The sequence below is a fragment of the Podarcis melisellensis genome, assembly GCF_964234715.1.
Source record: "Podarcis melisellensis genome assembly, chromosome: Z".
NCBI classification, from domain to species: domain Eukaryota; kingdom Metazoa; phylum Chordata; class Lepidosauria; order Squamata; family Lacertidae; genus Podarcis; species Podarcis melisellensis.
Window position 1 is genome coordinate 15,682,962 of NC_138547.1, and position 23,376 is coordinate 15,706,337.

General features: G+C 45.8%; 1 protein-coding gene across 1 annotated transcript in view; it reads right to left on the minus strand.

The window, feature by feature from the left end:
• The window catches only part of ASS1 (argininosuccinate synthase 1), an 82,149-nt gene that overhangs the window by 33,471 nt on the left and 25,302 nt on the right, over nucleotides 1-23,376 (minus strand). The window contains exons 7-11 of the mRNA XM_081896820.1: nucleotides 22,190-22,260; nucleotides 21,694-21,724; nucleotides 8,469-8,559; nucleotides 5,073-5,157; nucleotides 3,315-3,379 (exon numbers count right to left, since the gene is read on the minus strand). Of these exons, the coding sequence (XP_081752946.1) occupies nucleotides 3,315-3,379; nucleotides 5,073-5,157; nucleotides 8,469-8,559; nucleotides 21,694-21,724; nucleotides 22,190-22,260 (343 nt within the window). The remainder of the gene's footprint in view (nucleotides 1-3,314; nucleotides 3,380-5,072; nucleotides 5,158-8,468; nucleotides 8,560-21,693; nucleotides 21,725-22,189; nucleotides 22,261-23,376) is intronic.

Sequence of the window (23,376 nt, forward strand, 5' to 3'; positions counted from 1 at the left end):
ACCCTCAAGGGAATTCCACAGGCAGGACACAAGAACAAGAGTATTCGCCCTTCCTTTGCTTTCCAGCAACTGGTATTCAGATCCATTGCTACATCTGACTGCTGGTAGCCATTGGTAGTTTTCTCCTCCCATCATGTGTTTGTCTAATCCTTTTTTAAAGCTATCCAAGTTGGAGGTCATCTCTGTCTCCTATGGGAACGAGTTCCATAGTATGACAGTGACCCCACCCAGACTGCCATTAAACAAATAGTAACTTATGGTCATAAACAAATCAATAAAATAGAAATAAATAGAATTACAAAACAGCAGCATAGTATAACTGGGAGAGACTTAGCTTGCCAAAGTACTTAAGAGCATCAGGTAAGCCAAATTTCACATTGTACTAAGGAGACAAAGTCCTGTGCATTCCCATTTGTTTTTTATGAGTTAAAATCCCACCAAGGAGCCTAAAATCTTTCTGGGACCTCCAAGCATTTTGTTACATGTAATTTATTATTAGTTGTTTTTCCGGCTAATGCTAAACACCACATATTTTTATATCAAAGCAAAAGTCACAAATCCTGCAAGATTTAGGGGAAACTGAGGTTCTGGCAGCCCCTAGCACTCATGTCAAGAGTTCCTAAGAGCTGAAACATTTTTGTCGTTTAATGTGGACAGTTAGCTTCATGGGCCTCCATTAAGTCTCTGTGGTCCAAATGAGGCTCTCCTCCAAATCACTGCCTTCCCACACTTTTCACATCTTCAATCCATGTTTTCTTTTACTCTATCCTTTTTGAAGTATTCTTGGTGTGAGGAAATCCAAACCAACTGAGAGAAAAGAGTTGGGGAGGCAGAGATCTGGAGGAACAACTCCCCTATAAAGAAAGTTTGCAGCATTTAGTTTGGAGAACGAGGTGACATGTTAGAAGTTAATGAAATTGTGTTTCTTCCCCCCTCCTCTCATGACCCTAGAACTCATGGGCATCCAATGAAGATGAATATTGGAAGATTCAGGACAGATAATAGAGAGGACTTCTACATGCAGCAAATAGTTAAACTATGGAACTTGCTCCTGCAGGAGGCAGTGATGGCCACCAGCTTGGATAGTTTTAAAAGAGGATTGGACAAATTAATGGAGAAGAGGGCTATCAATGGCTACAAGCCATGATGGGTATGCTCTGCCTCCTAGGCTGGCTTAACGGTCAATCCCTCTTCCCAAAGAACTCTGGGAATTGTAGTTCCAAGAGGAGAATAGATTGTCACCTAACAATTCCAAGCACCCTAAACAAAGTACAGTTCCCAGAATTTTTGGGGGGGAGCCATGGCTGTTTAAACAGAAGCTGAAGCTGAGGCTCCAATACTTTGGCCACCTCATGAGAAGAGAAGACTCCCTGGAAAAGACCCTGATGTTGGGAAAGATGGAGGGCACAAGGAGAAGGGGACGACAGAGGACGAGATGGCTGGACAGTGTTCTCGAAGCTACCAGCATGAGTTTGAACAAACTGCGGGAGGCAGTGGAAGACAGAAGTGCCTGGCGTGCTCTGGTCCATGGGGTCACGAAGAGTCGGACACAACTAAACAACTAAACAACATGGCTGTTTAGAGTAGTACCACAGTGCTTTAAGTACACAATGCAGATGGGGCCAAAAAAAAAAAGCAGTGTCGAAATAGCAACAGGTTTGAATAACATATCTTTTAAAAGATTTGTTGTTGTTTTACAAAGAAGAGAAAACCAGATGTCTCCCCAAGCACACACATACACGCATGTATCCCTACTGCCAAAATCAGTAGTTTTCATCCTGAAAGATTCTCCTCTGAAAACCTTCACCTCTAGGGGGCACCCACATAAAAGAGACATGCCATTCACTATTCCTGCAGCCGCTCCTAGAGATCTGAGGGGAGTTTGGTAGGAGAAAGGGAGAAATTGTTTCAAGGGAGCTGAAAGATCTGAAAGAATGGCACTTCCTGAGCTGCAAGCATGACTCAACATCTGCCCCTCACAAAGCCCATTCGCCGTTGCTGATATTGGGGTGAGTGTTCACACCATAGTCAATGATACCTTCAACCACCCCACCTGCAATTCTTTAGAATCATAGGATCAAAGAGATGGAAGGGACCCTGATGGTCATCTAGCCCAACCCCCTGCAATGCAGGAATATGCAGCTGTCCTATATAAGGCTTGTACCTGCAACCTTGGCATTATCACCACCACCACGCTCTAACCAATTGAGCTATCCAGGCTATCAATTTATTTATTACTTTTATTAAATTTATTTAATGCATTTATAGATCACCTTTTATCTCCTCGGAGGTCAAAGTGGTAGATGTGGTTCTTCGCCTCCTCAATTAATCTCCACAACAGCCCTGTGAGGTAAGCTATAGGCTGAGAGGCAGTGACTGGCCCAAGGTCACACCCAATGAGCTACGCGGCCAAACAGGGATTTGAACCTTGGACTCCCAGGTTGTGGTCCTCATTTAATCCCCATAGCAACCCAGTGGGGTAGGTTAGGCTGAGCTTCAGTGGCAAGTGGGAGATTTGAACTCTGGTATCACAGGTCCTAGTCCAACACTCTAACCACCACACCATACTGTTTCCAACCTATTAGGAGCAATGATTGGAACACACTGCTCCAAGTTTTGAGTGACCTCAGAAAAGAAGGTTTAGACGTTGTCCCTTGTCTGGGGGAAACACAGGAAGCTGCCTTATACCGAGTCAGACCATCTAGCTCAATATTGTCTACACTGACAGGCAGCAGTTCACCAGGGTTTCAGGCAGGAGATCTCTCTCAATCCTACCTGGAGATGCTGGGGATTGAACTTCAGACCTTCTGCTTGCAAGACAGATGCTCTGTCACTAAGCTATGGTCCTTTCCAAGGTTCAGGAAAGGAGGAAATGGAAGTACAGCTTGTGTGTTACTGGATTATAGCCAACACCAGCCCAATAATTAGGCAAGGAGTAGGGAACCTTTTGGTCCCAAAGGGCCAGATCTCCAACCAGATTTAAACAACTCAACCGCTTCCAAAAACGTAGGCAAAGAGGTTCATCTCAAAGAGGTGCATGACTAATCAACAAGGAGTACAGCAATGTTGCTAGGCCCACCTCCAAAGAGTGGGCACTTCTTGGGCCTACCACCAATAAGGCACTCCCATACACCACAATCTGTGGGTCTCAAAGTACAGTGGCACCACCAGTAGGGCCTCCACACATGATCCTGACATCCAGGCAAGCCAACATAGTAGGGAGCCCCCTTCCCTTCTGATATAGGGAGCTCAAATTAGTGTGTCAGGTCTGGGTTTAGCTGCAGCTTTGCAAGTCCAGAAAGAACAATGCTTACCTCGAGACTTCATTCCGATGAACCGGTTCTCCACGATGTCAATGCGCCCAACACCATGCCTGGCACTGTGGAGAGGAAGGAGGCGAGAGTCAATGCTCACAGTCATGGAACAGACTCCCACAATACATGCTGGACTCTCTTTCCTTGGAGGTTTATAAGAAGAGGTTGGATGGCCAGCTGCTATGTATGATCTGTTTGAGATTCCTGCATTGCAGGTAGTTGGAATAGATGACCTTGGGGTCCCTTCCAACTCTAAAAAATTCCATGGTTCTATGTTTTTCTAAACCTGCAGGCAAGGCAGTGCAAAACACCAGAAGCAAAGGATGATGGGAAAGGGCAAAGGGCAAAGGTCTCTCACAGGATGGCTGGCTACAAGGGTTTTGACCCCTTTTGGACAGATGACTTAGCCACTGTACTCCATGCTCTAGAAACTTCCAAATTGGATTACTGCAATGTGCTCTGTGTGGAGCTGCCCTGGAATATGACTCCAATACTTCAGCTGGTGCCAGGTTCAGTGGATGGGGTTTCAGTGGATGGGGTTAAATTTAGAACCCACATACCCCTCCTCCCATTTTAAATCAGCTGCACTGGTTGCCAGTTTGTTTCCAGACCCAATTCAAAGTGTTTACATTAGTGTTTTGAAAGTCCTAAACAACTCAGGCCCCATATACCTGAAAGGTCACCTCCTTCCCTACATAACATCCCAGGTGCCAAGACTGGCAGAGGGGGACCTCTTGGTTGTTCCACCACCCTCAGACACCCAGGAGAGGGCCTTCTCTGTGGCACCCCCTAAGTTGTGGAGCTCCTTCCCCACAGAGATGTGTCGGGCAATTTCACTATACAGCTTCCAGTGAATGCTAAAGACACACCTCTTCATCCTAGCCTTTGACACCTGAGGTGTATATTTTTAGGGCTCACTGTATTTCTATGATTGCAAGTTGTTTCGAACTTGCATGTGCTTTAAATGGCTGTAACCCACCCTAGGTCTTTATGGTAAAGGGCAGGTACAGTGGTACCTCGCAAGACGAATGCCTCGCAAGACGAAAAACGCGCAAGACAAAAGAGTTTTCCGTTTTTTGAGTCGTTCCGCAAGATGAATTTCCCTATGGGCTTGCTTCGCAAGACGAAATGTCTTGCGAGTTATTGCGAGTTTGTTTCCTTTTTCTTAAAGCCGCTAAGCCGTTAATAGCCGCTAAGCCACTAAGCCGCTAAGCCGTTAATAGTCGCTAAGCCGCTAATAGCCGTGCTTCACAAGACGAAAAAACCGCAATACGAAGAGACTCGCGGAACGGATTAATTTCGTCTTGCGAGGCACCACTGTAATAAACAAGAAGGACAAGGAGGGACATGTATATTTCCTCTCCCTCTTTCTCACAGGAACACTGCCTTATATGAGGTATATATATTGGACCCAGCTTAATTTTGTGATTGTAAGGTGTTTTAAACTGTTTTAAATATTGTGTTTTGACATTTTAATCCGGGTAATATAATGCATTTTTGTATGTTATCTTCAGTAAATATGTTCCTTTTCTTACACACGCTTTATCCTATTTGATGCATTTTGGGGCACATTAATTGGCTGGAGAACCACAGTGCAAAATTGGGAGAAGGGCAAATTTCAGAGGATGGCTGCATTTGTGGTTCATGTATCGTTCCAGAAAGCGCAAATTATGGTAGGTCTGATGTTAAACATGAACCAAAATGAATTTCACTCTCCCTTCATCCTTCCATGGGGCCAACACAGACGGGGAAACTTACGCAATTTCATTCAGGTAAACGAAGAGCTCGAGGGACGAATGGTGAGCAGTGCCGTATTCGACATTGGTGACCTTGATGGGGACACCTGTCAGGCAAGAGAAAAGGGACATGGAGATGGACGGGGTGGGGGAGAGAAAGTCGGCACAGGAAACAGACGGGCAGGGAGGGTAACAGGGGAACTGGACTTTGAAATCCCCTTATTAATGTCAAGAGCGCCTCTTTAAAACATCACCCTGGACGTGTTAAATAGATGTGACAGATATGAACTCTAAATAACTTCTTAAAAAGGCATGGCTAAGCTGCTCCACTCAGAAGGCTCTGGTGTTTTTTCCCCCCTTTAAAAAGCGGGGTCGGGTGAACCCTCACACAATACGAGGCCGAAAAAAAGCCCTGAGAGAAAAGAGGTGGGTTTTTTTTTTAAGGCAATAAAAGTTTCCCCCCTCCCACATACAACTGCCCCTTCCCACCCGCCCGTCTATTCCCCCCACCTCTTTTTTTTTTGAGGAGCTTGAAATTGCGGGTAAGGCCTCGACTAATTAAATTTCACGCTCCCTCATTGTCTCAGCCCGTCGCACCTTCTGTTCCACCAGCCACCGAGACTCGGCCCCGGCGGACAAACTCTACACCCCCACCCCACAATTAAAAAAGGAGGAGGAGGAGAAAGGACGGGAAAACTGAGGCGCAAGTGAAAACACAGCGCACGGCCCCTGTTAACATCCATTTGGCGGACAAATGCCGCACATGTCCCCAGTTATCCACCTGACAGGAATGAATAGGGAGCTTGACTTGGCACTGTTTGTGGCCAAAGACCGAGAAGATTCTCAGGGAATTCAAGAATACACTTACTTTCATTTTATTTTTAAGAGGGTGACAGTGAGGGGAAGTGGCAGGAACCCCGAGAGTGGGAAGCCCAGAGGTGTGGCAACCCCAAAACACAAAGAAATATTATTTTCTGTTCTTTTTAAGAGCATGAGGGAAAGACATGAAGAGCCCAAGGTGGTGACTGAAAGAGAAAGGAACCGCTCTTTTCTTCTCTCCCCCCCCCCCAGTATGAAATGAGCAATAAATGTATACGGAAGCAGGACACAGGGGAGATGTGTGGGGAGGTGGAGAAGAGGGTGGGAGACCCATAAAAGAAAAATAGGGGGAAACTTGGCAGTGGGGGGAGGCCGGTGAGCCTGTTCAGAGGCTAATCTCTCTTCCATCTGCCCTCCTCATTACCATATAGAGCTTTATCAGTCACTAATCAGGATTCAATAGCTTCCTTTCTAGTCTTTATTACAAAAGGCCCGCTGTGTGGTGAAGGCTGCCTGTCAGCGTCTCCATTCTAAAACCATTTATATATTTTATTTTTTTGTTGTCCCCCCCCTGCGCCTTACACACACATACACAGGAAAGAAAAAGTGGGCTAGGAGACTGGAGGGTTTATGAATTCGGCTGTAAATGACTATTAAATGTAAGCCCCGGCGATAATGAACCCTAAATCTCTTTCTGGTCAGCACAGCCGTCAGCACCTCCTCGCCATCGTCTTTCTCGGTCTATTGTAGCCTTTTCGGACAGCAATCGGACGTGGCCCGCCTGGAGGAGTGCAGGCATTGTCCAGGAAAGCTGCTTATCCCTTTTAAAATAGTTAATAATTAGATTAGAACTTCAAATAAATTAACTAGGGGGTAAAACAAGGATGTGTTTGCAGGCGAAAGGAGGGTAGCATGTGGGTGCGTGTGGGTTTCTTTGGGTGCCAGAGCATGCCTTTCTCTCAAAACACAGAGTGAGTTATTAAACCTCACTGCATCACTCTGTGTCGTCCAGTAGGGATGCAGGGTGGACACATGGTGATGGAGGGAGAATCCATTGATGGGCCTTCGCTTTCCCTACCGGTTAATTTATTTGTGCTTTGATCAGGCTATTAACTATATTGTACCTTGGCGTCGTAGTGGATTTCTCTATGAAAATGTCAGCCCAGTGCACAGTGGCTGTGGAAAAGGGAAATTTCATGCTAGGGATCGTTAGGAAAGGAATTGAAAATTAAAATGTGGATATAATGCCTTTATAAAAATCTATGGTGTGATAGTGTTTGGAATACTGTGTACAATTCTGGTCACCTCACCTCAGAAAGGATATTGAAGAATTGGAAATTATCAAGGGGCTGAAGCGATTCTCCTATGAGGAAAGGTTGGAGCTTTGGGGATTATTATTATTATTATTATTATTAGTCTAGAAAAAAGGCAGCATGATAGACAATGATAAAATTATGCATGGCATGGAGAAAATGGATACAGAAAAGCGTTATTCTCCCTCATAACACTAGAAGTTGTGGATATCCAATGAAGCTGAATGTTGGAAGATTCAGGGCAGATAAAAGAAAAGGGATTTTCATGCAGCACATAGTAACTCTGGAATTCACTCCCACAGGAGGCAGTAAAGGCTACCAACTTGGATAGTTTTAAGAGACAAATTCATGAAGAAGGCTATCAGTGACTGGTAGCCACAAAGGCTCTGCTCTGCTTTCATGTTCAGAAGAAGTAATGCTTCTGATCCAGTTGTTGGAAACCATGGGAAGAGATAGTGCCCCTGGGCTCTGGTCCTGTTTTGAGTTTTTCTCAGAAGAGGCATCAGATTGGGCACTCTAAGAACAAGATGCTGGACCAGATGGGCCACTGGCCTGATCCAACAGTCTCTTAGGTTCTTAATCAGTAGATCAACCAAAGCTTGATTTCCCATCATCTGATTACTCTGTTTGATGGCCTTTGGATTCATATGTTAACAAACTTTACTGAAAAGCACCAAAGCCTCACCTCAAAGCTTGCTCCAAACCCCCTGACTATTTAGAGCAGGCATGTCCAAAGTCTGTTTTGGAGGCCTAATGCAGTGCACCAGTCAATGTAATCTGGCCCCTGTGGCAGTATACGTCCTGGGGTAAAAACTCAGCAACTTCAATACTAAAAAGAACTCATCAACTTTGGTCGGCCCTCACACATGTTCTTTGAAAAAAGTTTGGGCACCCCTGATTTAGAGTGTCCTTTTCTGCACCATTTCCAAGCCTACAACACATTTTTATTTTAGATCATGGGTAGGCAAACTAAGGCCAGGGGGCCGGATCTGGCCCAAACACCTTCTAAATCCGGCCCGCGGACATTCCGGGAATCAGTGTGTTTTTACATGAGTAGAATGTGTGCTTTTATTTAAAATGTATCTCTGGGCTATTTGTGGGGCATAGGAATTCGTTCATTATTTTTTTCCAAAATATAGTCCGGGCCCCCCACAAGGTCTGGGTGACAGTGGACCGGCCCCATGCTGAAAAAGTTTGCTGTCCCCTGTTTTAGATGTTGTGACCAGAACTGTACTCACTCTTCAGAATGTGGCCACAATGCAGCATTGCAAAAATACTGTCCTTACCCTTCTTGAATTCAATCTCTAAGATGTCTGGAGTGTCTGGGGCTGTAGCAGGGTCTCTTGTCCTTTTGTAAAGGCCAGGGGGTGCCTGGTTCTGTAAGAGAGAGAGAAGAGACAGAGAGAGAAATGAGTGTTAGCAACACTGGATGCAAATCACCTAAATCACCTGGAAATTTGGGAGTGAAGACAGGAATGGAAGGTGTGGTTTGGAAAACCCCTCCTGGCATTCACAGTACAAGCATACATTTGTTTCTGACCCAGGGTGAGCTCTGAAATCAGTTCAGGGTGGCTTTGATCAGTAAAAACCAGGGGTGGGAGGAGAGATGACTGTGCAGACACCTACTGGCTAGTGCCTGTGATATCGTCAACACATGTCCACTCATGATTTGTTGTCAACCGCAGACAAGGATTGCAGGGAATGTTCTGCTTAATGCAGCTCATTTTCAGGGGGAAAGGGGTGAACAAATAAAATTTCTGGTGGGGGGGGGGCTTAGAAAAAATATCTTCTGAGAATTTTCAGCAATGTTTTGTCAACAGCAGACTTATGGAACATGACACTGGTTATGAGCAGAAGCAGCTTTTCCTAAAAGTATTGGTTACTGTAAATAGATAGGGAAAAGGATCTATTTCTAGATACCAGCCATGAGACCTAGCAGCAAAAACTCTAGTTTTCAAAGTTTAGATAACCTTTGACATACTAGATGCTGGGAGGGAAGAAGGTGTGAATGATGGGGCTGTCACCATGCCTCTATAGTTTCTGGTCAGCCACTGTTGGGAAGGAGAATGCCAAGATAGAGAGACAAGTTGATTGGATAGCCAGTGGCATAGCACGGGCTACCAGTGCCTGGTGGCCGCACAGAGAGTAGGGGGAAGGAGGGAAACGGACAGAGTACGCATGCACATTCAACTGCCTAATGGCATCTGCATCACCCAGGGAGATCACAGCTGCAGATATAAGAAAAAAAGCTGTTCTGTCGTCTGGAAAGGTCACTTCCTGGTTTGCATGGAGCTCAGCTACGGAAGCATGCAGCTGTATTGAGGCAGCACCAAGTGTTGAAATTTTGCACCCCTAACAATTTTGCACCTGGGGCAACTGCCCTTGTGCCCCCCCCATGCTATGCTGCTGTGGACCAGCATGTCCTGTGTTCTCACATGGTCCTGCCTACATTACAACATTCCCTGCAGGCTGTGGTGATGGCTACCAACTAAAATGACTTCAAAAAGAGTATCATACAAATCCACGTTCTTCCTCCATTGTCAGAAGCCTCTGAATACCAATTGCTGGGAAGCACAAGTGGGGAGAGTGTTCCTGGTGCAATCAAGTGCTTGCTTGTGGGACAATCTGATGTTGTAGAGTTGCCTGGCCAGAACTTCCTTTTAAGAAACTAAGCATTGCCTTGGCTGGATCAGATGAAGGTCTAGCCAGCAGTCTCTCCCCAACAGCAGCCCAGCTGAATACTTCTGGGATCTCATGAATAAACCACAAGGCCTTCTGAGCATGGCAGTCTGGCATCTTGCCTCTGGTCATGGGGGCTTCATTGGAGTTGCTAATGGCTTTAACACAGGAACATAAAAGCATAAGAAGAACCTGCTGGATCCGGACAATGGTCCATGTAGTGGACAATCAGATGCCAGTGGGAAACCCACAAGCAGGATTTCACCAACTGGTGTTTGGAAGGAAAGCTGCTTCCAGCCATGGAGGCAGAGCAGAGTCACCATGGCTAGTAGACATTGATAGCCTTCTCCTCCATGAATTCGTTCAATCTTCTTCTAAAGCTACCCTAGTTGGTGGTTGGCACTGCCTCCTGCAAGAGTGAGTTCCATAGTTTAACGATGTCCTGCTTGAAGAAGGACTTTCTGTAATCTGTCCTGAATCTTCCAACATTCAGCTTCATCAGATGTCCACGAGTTCTAGCATCGTGAGAGAGTGTGATGGTCGGGCATTCAGAGATATACTTTCCCTGAGCATGGAGGCTTCCTTGGAGCTCTTAACAACTTCCCTTTCACAACTTCCCAGCCTCCTATGCATGCAATCCGCAAACACACACGCACACACCTCTCTTTAAAAGCCTAAGACTGCTCAGGCAGCAAAAAAATAAAGAAATAAACCCCGCCAAAGGAAGGGTTGGGATTTTTTATTATTATTTTGCCACCCTTTGCAAAATGAGAGCACGAAGGTGTTTGGGAACAAAGGGCCTTGTGGGGAATCAGACAATTTTTTCCCCTCAACTTGATCTCATCTTTTCCTTTGACGCCCCCACAGCTGGAGGTGGAATAGCTATGGAGGAACAAGTCAGGCAGGGAAAACGGCGGAGGGTGGGGGGAATGCGACTTTGGCAGAGAGGGAAAAGATAGAGGCAGAACCCCGTACACTTCCAGAAAGAGAGAGAGAGGGAGAGAAATGGGGTTTATTCTGCACTGACCGAAAAACTAATGACTAGCCTTGACCCCAGCAGGTGCTCTGGGAGACTGTGCATTTTGACGGTGTCCCCAAGGTTAATACACCCAGGGGGGAAATAGAGGAGCAAAGCAAAAAAGCCATTTCAAAACACATCAACCTTTATGTATATATATTTTTCCACCCCCCTCACCAGATTTTTACAGCACAGGGGTGTCTTATCTCTTAAAACCGGGCTGGTGGGAAAAAGAGCAACAACATTCCCATAATTAGTTTATGCCTCGGGGGCTTCTGATGAATTTCCACATTTGCGGGCATGCAGTAAGTGGGGGGTGGAGCTGAAGAAGAGAAAGGGGGGAGAGAGAGAATAAGGGAATCTCTCTGGGCATGTGGAAATAAATTCCTCTGTCTACTTGCTGGCTTTGCAATTTCAGAGTCCAGCTTTTTCCTGGGCCAGCCTCCGACTCTGAGGCGTCATGTTACGCCAAGGGCTGGAGAGCGGAACTGTGCACAACATCTAGGCCCGAATGCAGGATGGCTTGATGTTTACAGGGGTTTGAAAAGATAAATTCAGTTTGAGCAAGGGTGGGTGACATCTCTAGCTGTATAAACTGTACAGCTGATACAGGTTTGCATCAAGTCCACTGAGAAACCACTTGCTTCCCAACTCCAGGGACCTAGCGATGAACCAATCTGTCCATGTTGTTTTCACTCCCCTCCCAATCTTAAAAGTTTAGTTTGCCGCATTTATGCATCAGTTGCCAAATTTAAAGGTGTATTTTTAACATGTGTGTACAGTGGTACCTCAGGTTACATACACTTCAGGTTACATATGCTTCAGGTTACAGACTCCGCTAACCCAGAAATATTACCTCAGGTTAAGAACTTTGCTTCAGGATGAGAACAGAAATCGTGCTCTGGCGGTGTGGCGGCAGTGGGAGGCCCCATTAGCTAAAGTGGTGCTTCAGGTTAAGAATTAATTCATCCGGAACGAATTAAGTACTTAACCTGAGTTACCACTGTACTATATATTTTAAAAAGTGGTCTGTCTACTTGTTTTTCTGCTTGTCTGTCTGTCTGTCTCTATGCATTTGGATGCCTTTTGAGATATACTTGGCATGAAGGTGGAAGTAGGTGGCTTTTGTCAACACGTCATTTTGAATCAAGATGGTGGACCAAAACTTGACTTCACCATGACTTTGCCCAGTTTTTGGTGGGCCAGTTCCAGACTCACAAATTATACTGCCCATTAAAAAACAAAATCACTGTATATGTTGGTTGCCATGCAGCATCAGACAATCCATACTAGCATACTGCATAATGCACAATTATGCAAGCCATTTTCTATAATGATACTAGAAAATGCTCCCTAATAAAGATTAATTTTCACCAATGCATGCATTTTCATACATACTTCCTCATGCATATTTTCAGACACATTATTTGCTTGCCGAACTGCACAGCACAGAATCTGAAGACACACATATTTCAAAGCATCATTGTGCTTCTGTTTTCAGGAAGTTCAAATGAGGTAAATTTGAATTAAAATGTGAGCTCAACTGAACCTAATTTCTGTTCTTGTCTTTGCTGTAAGCCCCACATTCCTTAAAGAGTCACAGGTGAAGATTTTTTTTTTTTTAAACCAGCCTACTAATTACCTCTCCACAAACGTTGCTCAGAACAGCTAACAGCAATACAGTACGATGTCATGAAACAAATTTAAAAATATAAAAATGTGGGCATGGCTCCCAATGAAGAATTCTGTTCCAGGTGGGTTCTTTTTACAATAAGATCAGCCCAAGGGCAGTATGAGGTTCAGGGCTGGCTAAAGGAAGTATTCATTCTGCATGGTGCATGGTTAAGAAATCCCCTGTGAAATAAGGGGGCTTCCACCGCTGGCTGAAACAGTTTAGACAGATGCACTGGAGATCAAGCCTGTCAAAAGCTATTGCAATGATAACTAAATGAAGATATTACATTCTTACCTGTTGCTGGAGGCAGTACTAGCCCATCCAGTTCCCCTCCATGATTTAGAATAATGTGGAGCCTCTGCTTCTGCATGCAGGTTCAATCCCCAACATCTCCAGATAGAGCTGGGGGAAAACTCCTGCCTGAAACTCTGGAGAGGCACTCCCAGTCAGCATAGACAGTACTGAGCTAGATGGACCAGGGCTCTGATTCAGTATAAGGCAGCTCCCTATGTCCCCATTTAAATCAGCCTTTCATTCAGAACCATAAGGACTAGAATCTTAACTCATTTTTAGGGGAAGGCCCGCAGCTTAATTGCAGAGAGCTTGTGCTGCATTCAGAAAGTGCCATGTGCAACCCTGAGCGTCTCCAGGTAGGACTGGGGAAACACAACACTGAACTAAGTGGACCCAATAGTTTGATTGAGGAGAAGGCAACTTCCTATGCAGGGGTGGCATGTCCCATTTCACCACCGAAGATGAAATGGGAAGGTGCCTCCCTTGCATGGGTTGTGTGGCAGTGCCAGCAAAGTGGAGGCAGCGACAGTAGGTTCTGGTGAGTTTCCCCGAGATCTTGCTGGGTCAGAGCAGTTGCTGGAGACACTTCTCTGCCACCAGCAGAGGTGGTGATGTGGGCAGGGTCCCTGCAGGGATGCCTCCTCTTGGGCTTCCGCCACCTGAAGCGACTGGCTCAGCCTGCCTCATGGGTGAGCTGGCCTCTTCCTATGCCTTCCTATTTAATTGTGGAGTGTCCAGTCCTTCTCTAATTCAGAAGCAGAAGGACTGGATACTCCGCAAGCTCTTTCAAGTACCCCATAGGGACTAGAAATTTTGGTTGTTCATGAAAGCAGAGATTCACCTCTGGTGACCCACCACTGAGGTATAGTTCTTCTCCAAAGGTACTGTGGCTCAGCGTTAGAGCATTTGCCTTTCATGCAGAAAGTCCCCAGCAGTCCCTGGTTTCTTCGAGGTAGGGCTGGGAGAGCCTCCCTGTCTGAAAACCTGGAAAGCCGCAGCTGCCAGTCAGAACAGGCAATACTGAGCTAGATGGACTGACTCAGTAATACAGCAGCTTCCTAGGTCCTTATTCAGGGTGTGTGTATGCAGGGTCTTCCAAGGAAACCCCTCATATACACACAGCCCCCTGGATCAGAAGCTGTTCAAGTCACTGGGAAAGGCTTCCACTTAGTACAAAGAGCCCCTGGCTGTGGTCCAACTAGAACATTTATCCCATCAAGCAGACACCACCAGCAGATGGGAGTGCCCAAGGAGAAGGCTAGGGGGCAGCCATAAGGGGGGGGGGGATGGAGCAGTGGGGAGATGTGCAACTTAAATTATTTAAACATTACAGATTGAACTCGCTCACCAACAAAAAGTGGGTGCAGCTCCATTTTGGTCAATGAAGCTCCCAATGGAATATATTCCCAGTACAGTACTGGAAGATAGGATCTTTTCCAGATTTCTCAGGTAGCTGGGATGCAGCTGACCTCAGCAATTATTTATTTCCTTATAGTAATAAAAAAAATTATACCATCAAAAAAAGCAGAGCAGCTTGCAATGATGATATCTATATACATTTTTTTAAAAAACCACTTTAAAAAATCAGAGATTATCAACTCACTATAGAAAGAAATTTCCTTAATAGCCTACAAAGGTTGGGCAGAATAGAAATTTTTTTCAGCAGGCGTTTAAAAGTTAAAACAGAAGGTCCCTGCTGAATCTCTATTGGTAAATAGTTCCAAAGGGCTGGGGCCATGACACTCCAGGCTCAGTTTCTTTTTGTTTTCAGATGAAACTCAACAACTCAGGAAATGACCTGCAATGCTCCTGCAAGAACGAGTGGTCGTTCTGGGATATAAAGGTTCAGGCCGTCCCCAAGGTACCCTGGATCAGAGTTGTTCAGGGCTTTGTAAATTAACAACTTGAACCTGGCTCAGTCATTGATGGGCAGCCAGTACAGCTGTTCTAACAAGGGTCTCCCATGTTATTGACTAGGTCCCCCATCAGCAGCCCGACTACCCCATACTGTACCATCTGCACTTTCCAAACCAGGCCTGCAAGAGGCCTTACCTAGAGCGCATTGCAGTAATAGAGCCTTGAGGTTGTAGTCTGAGGCTCTTCTTTTCCAAACTGCATCACAACTGCATCATTGCAGGCCCACAAACCAGAATTTGCTGAGAAACGAGGTCTTCCACAACCTGCCTTCTCCCTACTGTGGGGCTTTTTATACCCTCCAGGTTTCTGCACCCTTCATTCTAGCTGAGGTCCTGCAACTACGGGCCCTTCCCTACCATAATCTTGGTGGAGCCTCCTGGTAGTGTCCAGATATGGTCTCCTCAGGAGCCATTGCCTGGTTGGTGCTTGGTGGTGAGGATTGGGGCCTGCAAAGGACCATCAAGCCCCTTTAGCCCATCACACAAACTTCCAAGTTCCAGTGCTATTAAAGGACAACAAAAAACAAAACCTCTTTCTACGACCATGATGGAAAGCTTCTTCCCACCAACACCAAATGCTAGAATGAAATGCCAACACAATTAGAGGTGAAAGGAGTCCACTGAGGACAAAAGGAGATGTATTGGCATACTTTGGGGGAATCTAAAGTGTACCAAGATAACATCTGTGGAGCCAAGCATGCACCCCAAATCAAACATGTGCCCTGAATTCTGAGCATGATCACTTCTCATGGGATGTCATTTTGGAAAATAAAAATGGTGAAAGGATGTCTGCTTAAGCAGCAGCAGCTCTTGGAGGGGCTAATGGCTAGCGAGAACCCTAAAGAGGAGCACTCCTGCAAAAAGAGAAGTGCGTGCTGCAACATTTTGTGGCAGGCCCCACTTTTAGTTAGATCAAAATCTAACAAATGTCCTTGGGCTTCTGGGGACCCATGAACAAAAAACAGTGGGCCATATCCCCTGAATTAAGCTGGAGTAACGACCAAATAATCTTGCCTTTGTTTCTCTTTTGATTCATTGCTGGGAGACATTTTGGGAAGCTCAACCCCTGGAAGCACTGGGGTCCAGCTCACATTTTGGGAATTTCCCTCTGGACATATTGTCCTCTGGAGATCACAGTTTCACCAGCTCCTGGGCACTCTGCTGGGCTTCTGAGCCCCCAGGCTGGGCTCTGAATAAGGCCCTGATGCTGACGTCCGCTGCACCATAACCATGCCAGAGAATGTGAAACCTAGGTACAGGAATGTGTGACAAGCACGCCTCTCTCTTTCCTATATTTCAGGGATCAGGGAGGGAGGGAGGGAGGAAGGGATCAGTCAGTCCCGGTCCTCTCAGTTTCTCATTTTTCCAATATTAAATTCAGTCCTCTAGATTCCTGCAGCAATTTGCAATAATAATAAAAGCCATCTCCTGAAAATTCATCAGAGCTGTGAGGGGATAGGGGCGCAAAGGTGAGGTGTAAAGGGAGGGGCACTATGTTGGCAAGGGGTGAGATTTTGGTAGAGGGCAGGTGGGGTTGCTGAGCAATGTGAACAGGGGCAGGAACCCGCAGTATTACATAATTGTAAACGTTAGTTGGTTGGAAAACTGCACTGCAAAATTCGGAAAGTACAGATTCAAAAGTTCAAATTTTGAAGGATGGCTGTGTTTGCAGTTCACACACTGCAAATTTCATAGCTTTAAAGAAGAAAAGAAACCAATTTCTTCTCCATCCGTAATTGTATAGCTCCATTTTTTTGTGGGGGGGAAACTCCAGTTCCCAGCATCTCTGACCACTAGGTCAATACTAGAGTCCAACAACATCAGAGAATAAGAACATATGAAGAGCCCTTGGGCAGTGACCCACTTAGCCCAGCAGCCCCACAGTGACCAACCAGATACCCCAAGGGAAAGCCCACAAGCGGGACCCAAGTGCGAGAGCCCTCCTCCCTCCAGTAGCTTCCAGCAACTGGTGTTCAGAAGCATGACTGCTTCCAACCACGAGAGCACCCCATCATGGAAGAACTCCAGCTTCTCCACCCCAATGTACTCGTGTCCTGACTGTACAGCATGTTGCGGGAACTGTGAGCCTTCCAGCCCTTGTTGGACCATGCTTCCCACCACCCATGGCTGTTGGCTAAGCCAGCTGGGGCTGGCGGGTGCTGCCACCCTAGATCTCCATGGACCAAAATGAACGGCGGGTGTTCAGGCTACTTTCCCCCCCTGAAAACCTCTCTCTATTTTGAGTTGCAGCAGGAGTTAGATGGGGGGGGGGAAAGAGTAGAGGGTGCTGATATGCTGACACCCTGTCCCTTCGTCTTCTCCTCCTCCACCCCCTTTCGCCATCATCACCCCCCAACAGACATGACCCCCCCCCCCCAGACCTGACAGCCGGAGGGATTTGAAAACAGATGGTTGAGCTATTTTCTGCCTCTGTGAGGCCCGATTGAGGAGCAATGAGGCAGCTAATACCTCGGAAGATAGAAATTTACTTGCTTTAACTTCATATGGGTACCCTGAAAAGAGTTCATTCAGTCCCAGGCACAACAATATCAACCCTGGATGAATAAACCATTTGCAGCATCGATAGCTGTACATCACACTTTAGTTCATGGACCATTTACTTCCAATTTTTTCCTCTTCTTGCCCCACTCCCTGATTCTTCATGCACACACACCCTCCCCACAATCACCCAGCCTCCTCCCTCCCTCCCTCCCTCCCTCTCCCCCCACCTTCATTCTTTCCCCATTGCCCCTTCATCCCTTTAAAGATGACATCCCAAGACCAGCCCTCCTATGGTGTGGGATAAATAAGGAGGCATTGATATACTATAGCAAACCTCTATGTTGTTTGAACTGGGGCATTTTCCTTCTTCTTCTTTTTAAGGGGGGAATAGAATTTGCCAAAGCATGTACCCAAATGATGGAATGAAGCCCATAATGCCAACTTGATGTATTTATTTAATTATTATTTTTTTAAAAATCTATTTAGTTGTTTTTATTTAACGGCCCTGGTTTAGGGAATTGTAACTATAGACCCAACTTTCCTTTCAAGACATTTGGTTAAAGAGTTTTAAATATTTCACATACAGATGTGTGCCTTTTCTAGGCACTCAATTCTTCTCTGCCTTTTACCCAGTGCTTTTTTTTCTTTAAAAAAATGTTTAGGGGTACTCTCATTTTCCTACTCATATTGAAATACCGCCCCTCAATGAGGCCCAACTTAGATACACAAAATGTTTAAGGGTATGTGTACCCCTGCGTCCCCCCAGAAACAAAGCACTGCTTTTACCTTTACCTTTCCTGATCCCCCCCTCTCCCACCCGCCTTCGTTCTGCTTCCCTCACCCCCCACCCACCCCACCAACCTGGAGTACTAAAGTTTTTCATGATCTGAGCACAGGTTCTTCCTTGCTTTCCAAATAAGTATGATCAAGCCTTCCTGAAAAGCACAGCCAGAGTAAAATTGGAATCCGCCGCCCGTATAATTTGGGCTTCTGCGTTTACGCATTTTGAGTACATGTGTGTGTGTTGTTAAAATAACAGACCCATACATGAAAATGCAGCATTTTTTTTTCTTTGATGTAAAAGATATCGTTAGGAAGGGGGAAATGGAGCGAAGGGGGAGGGAGAATCCAATCTCTCTTGCTTTAAAGCGGGTCATAACCTTGTTTCATTAGGTTTTTGTACAGATGGGCTTGTTGCATGAGCGAGTGTGTGTTTTGAATATAGACATTTCTGTATATATACCCTAGGAATGGTTTTTTATTTTTTTAGGGGGGTGGGGGTGGGCAGGGACACAGTTAGAAACTTAAGGTTTTGTTATGGGCACCAGAAAATGCCCATTTCACAGGAGGAAAAACAGGGGATCATTCATTAATTAGGTTTCTTACCCCCACTCTTCAAGCACAAGATTCAAGTGTGGACTGGAGAGAGGTGGAAATGCAATGGATTCATGTAAGCTTCACTCATAGTCCACCTATTGAAATTAATGGACTGAAGACTGTCAGAAAAGCCTGCTGTGTCAGGTCAATGTCCCAGCTAGTCCAGTATCCTCTCCTCATGGGGCCAATCAGACATCCAAATGGGAATCCCACAAGCAGGATATGAGTGCGCTGGTGACTCTCCCCACCTGTGATTCCCAGCAACAGGTATTCAGAGGCATCCTGCTTCTGACAGTGGAGGGAGAGCATCAAAAGAGCCTGGCTACTGGATTAGGCCAAAGGCCTATCTAGTCTAGCATTTGGTTCTCACAGGTAGGAACCCTAACAAAGAGGACATGAATGCAGGAGACCAACTTAGTTGTGTTCGTTAATTTCTATGGGGGAAACCTAGCTGAATACCACCCAATATCCAAATCCAGTCAAAACAACTTGCTGTGCAAAGGAATAGGATGGATCCTAAAATATACTTCTCAGTGGCTGAAGGCCAGAGTACAGAGGTACATTTTCAGCATATCTGTACAATGAGGGTGGCCAGCGCACCTCTGCAGAGAGGGAATTCCATCATCTTTCATTTATTTGTGGGTTGTCTAACATGGGGCAGTGCTGAGGTGACTTACCAGCAAGTTTAAAGACTTTACAGATTTCATCAAATGCCTGGGAGAAGTGAATTCTGTCTGTCTTTATTAAAATTTAGAGGCGGTCCTCTGACTTTACACCCCCCAACACAAAGGCTCAGTTTTCAATGTCTCCACACTCAGTTAAGCCCAAGCCCCACTACCTGAGTCCCCTACTTGCATCTGCCTTTTCAATTAATTGGTGACAAGCCTAGAGTGCTGACTGGTGCAGAGATTCAACAGGCAGCCTCCTCTGTGAGTGGCTAATTCTGCTGGAGGAGGGTGTGTGTGAATGAAATGACACCCAATATCAAGATGCTGCAGAAATGCCTATCCTCAACAGGGGTTGGCAAGAAGCAAGCAAGTCCAGAGCAGGGACTCATGCAGGGATATGACAGGCAGCCTTCTCTTGGGGCAAATTATTGTGCTCCACCTCTCTGCATTGCTATGATCAAAACATAGAGATTCAGAGCAGGCACACAATAAGATTATGCTATATGTTGTTGATGTTGTTGTAAGTTGCATTCAATGCAAGTCCTACTCAGAGCAGATCCATTCAAATTAATAAATGTAACTAACTTATGTCCATTAATTTCAGTGGATCTACCTGGGATAAACCTTAGTTGTATACTTTTTACTATTATTAGGCAGGTGGCTTCTGTTTTAACTTTTAAACACCTGCTGAAAACTTTTCAGGCCTATGCAGGCAATTAAGAATACATATTCCCATAGTGGTTAACTGATGTCGGTTTTTCAAGTTTTTAATGGTTTTAATGTATGGGTTTTATGTGTTCTTTTTGTAAGCTGCTTTGATTTTTAAAAACGAAATAATAGTCTATAAATGTTTTTTATAAATAGATAAATAAATTTACTAATTGTTGTTGTGTTGTATTCAATGCTAATCCTATTTAGAGTGGATCCATTAAAATTAATAAACATGACTAACTTACGTGCATTAATTTCAATAGATCTACTCGGTGCAAACCTTACTTGGATACAATTAGTAGTAGTAATAGTAGTAGTAGAAGATGTATTTATTATTATTTACCCACCCTTCACCATAAAGTTCCAGGGTGGGTCCCAACCATTTGAAGTACAATACTATGCACGACTTACACCAAATTAAACTGCCTTTCCAAACACTTTCAAGTGATGTTTCCTTGGGAGGAAAGTAATCATGCAGAGACATGACAGCACCCTCCCTTTGGGGGTAAGTTGGTGCTTACAGGAGCCTTTCATTTTACATCTCGCAGCACATTAGCAATCCTCTATGGCAGAAAGCTTCAAGAAGCCATAGTCTAGGGCATCACCCAGTTACCAGGAATGGCACAAGAACCTTTATCCCAAACACACACACAGAAAACTTTCTCACCCATCATCACCTCCCCCACATCCCCGGCCAACCCTCCGTGCCTGATTGTCTAATTAGTGCTGATGGATAGTTTAAGTAGCTCCCCTGAGCGTGGCAAGTCCAGCAGAGCATAAAGTGGAAGCGATTAGGACCAGCAGGCAACAAAGCCATCCAGCCCCATTAAGATGCAGCGAGGGCCATGCCCAGGAACTCCGGAGTGACACACAGAGCTGCCAGACAAGGAGGACAGCACCTGGAAGTGAGTGGACAGTGCCTGCTGGGCCTGCCCCCCCCCATAGGAGCGCTTAAGGAGTAATATCCCCATGGGCTCAAGCAAGGGGGATCTCTGGAAGAGGCACAGGTCCAAGGCCTTGTGGGATGCTTCCCTCAAAGAATCCTGGGAAACGCAGCTTGTTACAGGTGCTGAGAGTTGTTAGGCCTTCCCAAGAGCTACAGTTCCTAGAGTTCCCTGGGAAGAGGGCTTGAGTGTCAAACCACTCTGAGAGTTAGTTGGCTCTGCCTCTCATTGGCTCTGCCTGGCTCCTCCTATTGTTTGGCCTTCCTGTTTCCTGCCCTACCAGAGGAGGAGGAGAAGGAGGGAGGAGGAGGAGGAGTTTTAGACTTGATATCCCGTCTTTCGCTCCCCTTAAGGAGTTTCCAAGCAGCTAACATTCTCCTTTCCCTTCCTCCCCCACAACAAACACTCTATGAGGTGAGTGAGGCTGAGAGGCTTCAGAGAAGTGTGACTAGCCCAAGGTCACCCAGCAGCTGCATGCGGAGGAGTGGGGAAACGAACCCAGTTCACCAGATTACGAGTCCAACGTTCTTAACCACTACACCACCACACTGGCCCCCTGACTGGCAGTAGCTCTCTGGGGTTTCATGCAGGAGTCTCTCCCATCCCTACACGGAGATGCCACAGGGGACTGGACCTGGGGCCTTTTGCAAGCAAAGGAGGTGCTGTTCCGCCAAGCTATGACCCTTTCCCATGTCCCCTCTGTTTTTTCTTGGTAGGCACAGCTTACCTTAGGGTTCTCCAAGATCCCGGCCTCATAGCTTTTGAATATGGAGATCAAGAAAGGGAGAAAAGGAGAAACGTTTAATTAGTAACTGGGTCTCTTGTCCTCCTGAGCTGCTTGTGGCATAGGACTGACCTCTGTCAGAAACAGGACACTGGGCTGGGTGGCCATTTGCTCTCAAGCAGCAGCAGCAGCAACAACAACTTTATTACAGTGGTACCTTGGGTTACCGTACATACGCTTCAGGTTACATACGCTTCAGGTTACAGACTCCACTAACCCAGAAATAGTACCTTGGGTTACGAACTTTGCTTCAGGATGAGAATAGAAATTGTGCGGTGGTGGTGAGGCAGCAGCAGCAGAAGGCCCCATTAGCTAAAGTGGTGCTTCAGGTTAAGAACAGTTTCAGGTTAAGAACGGACCTCCAGAATGAATTAAGTACGTAACCAGAGGTACCACTGTATTTGTACCCCGCCCATCTCTGGGTGGCTTATTGTCTCACCTGATGTGCATAAGGTTTTCATCCATGCTCCATGGATTGGTGGGCGTCACTGGAATAGGGATGCCATGCTCCTACAGACAAGATAAAATGAAAAGGGGAGAAGGCATTAAATCTGGGAAACACAGCAGTGCAGCGTCAGGAGAAACAGCTTTTGCTATGGCAGACAGACAGCAGTGCAACCTGTTGCTTCTGCCTGCTTCTTGCTTTTCAGATCATCATTTGTCACAGGATATACGCCCCTTTTGCAATATTCCTAGGGCCACGAAATAATGTTTTTGGGGAAGTTAGCTGGAGCAGAATCGTAGAATTTTAGATTTGGGAGCGACACCAAGGGTCTTCTTGTCCAACCTCCTGCAATTTAGGAGGGAAGCTCTGGGATCATGTGAGGCTGAGTCTTGCCTATTATTTATTTATGTATTTCAACCATTTATATACTGCTCAATCACAGTTGTCAGTTGTCCAAGGAAACACAATACACAATGCAAATTAAAATCAGTTAAAAATTACAAACTCAGAGTTCAGTTAAAAAGCCTCCTGGAATAATTTTGTAAGTATTCAGTAGGTGCCAGAAGGATACATCATGCACTTAAAGTACAACATTCGAACTTGCAGCACACTAGTGGCTTAAAGTACGGGGTGTTGGTGTTTTAGCATTTTCCTGTTTAAAATCATTTTCAGCTTTGCAATTCAGCCGGGAATCCCTATCCACACATGAGCAGAGGATAATTTGATTGGGTCAGTTGATAAAGGCCAAACCCCTCGTTCTTAATTACAAGTGAAACATATGCATAATCACATCTATGAACCCAGGGAAGTCTGACCTTCATATATCTAGCTCAGTACTGTCAACACTAACTGGCAGCAGCTCTGTCCAAGGTTTCAGGCAGGGGGTCTTTCCTACCCTTACCTTGAGATGCCACTGGGGATTAAATCTGGGACTTTCTGCATGCAGTGCAGATGATGTCACTGAATCATTGTCCTTCATCTAAAAATACTGTAAGGCTCTAGTCCTCATGAATAGAAGATGCTGGGGACTGCCCAAGGGATCTTCTGCATGTACAGTAGATACTCTAGCACTGAGCTGTGGCCCTTCCCACTGCCAGAGGTGTCTAGAGAAGATTCTCTTGTATGCACTGGCGGAGGAAGAGGAGTGGGGCGGGGAGCGCACCGCCCCCGGCAGCGTGAAC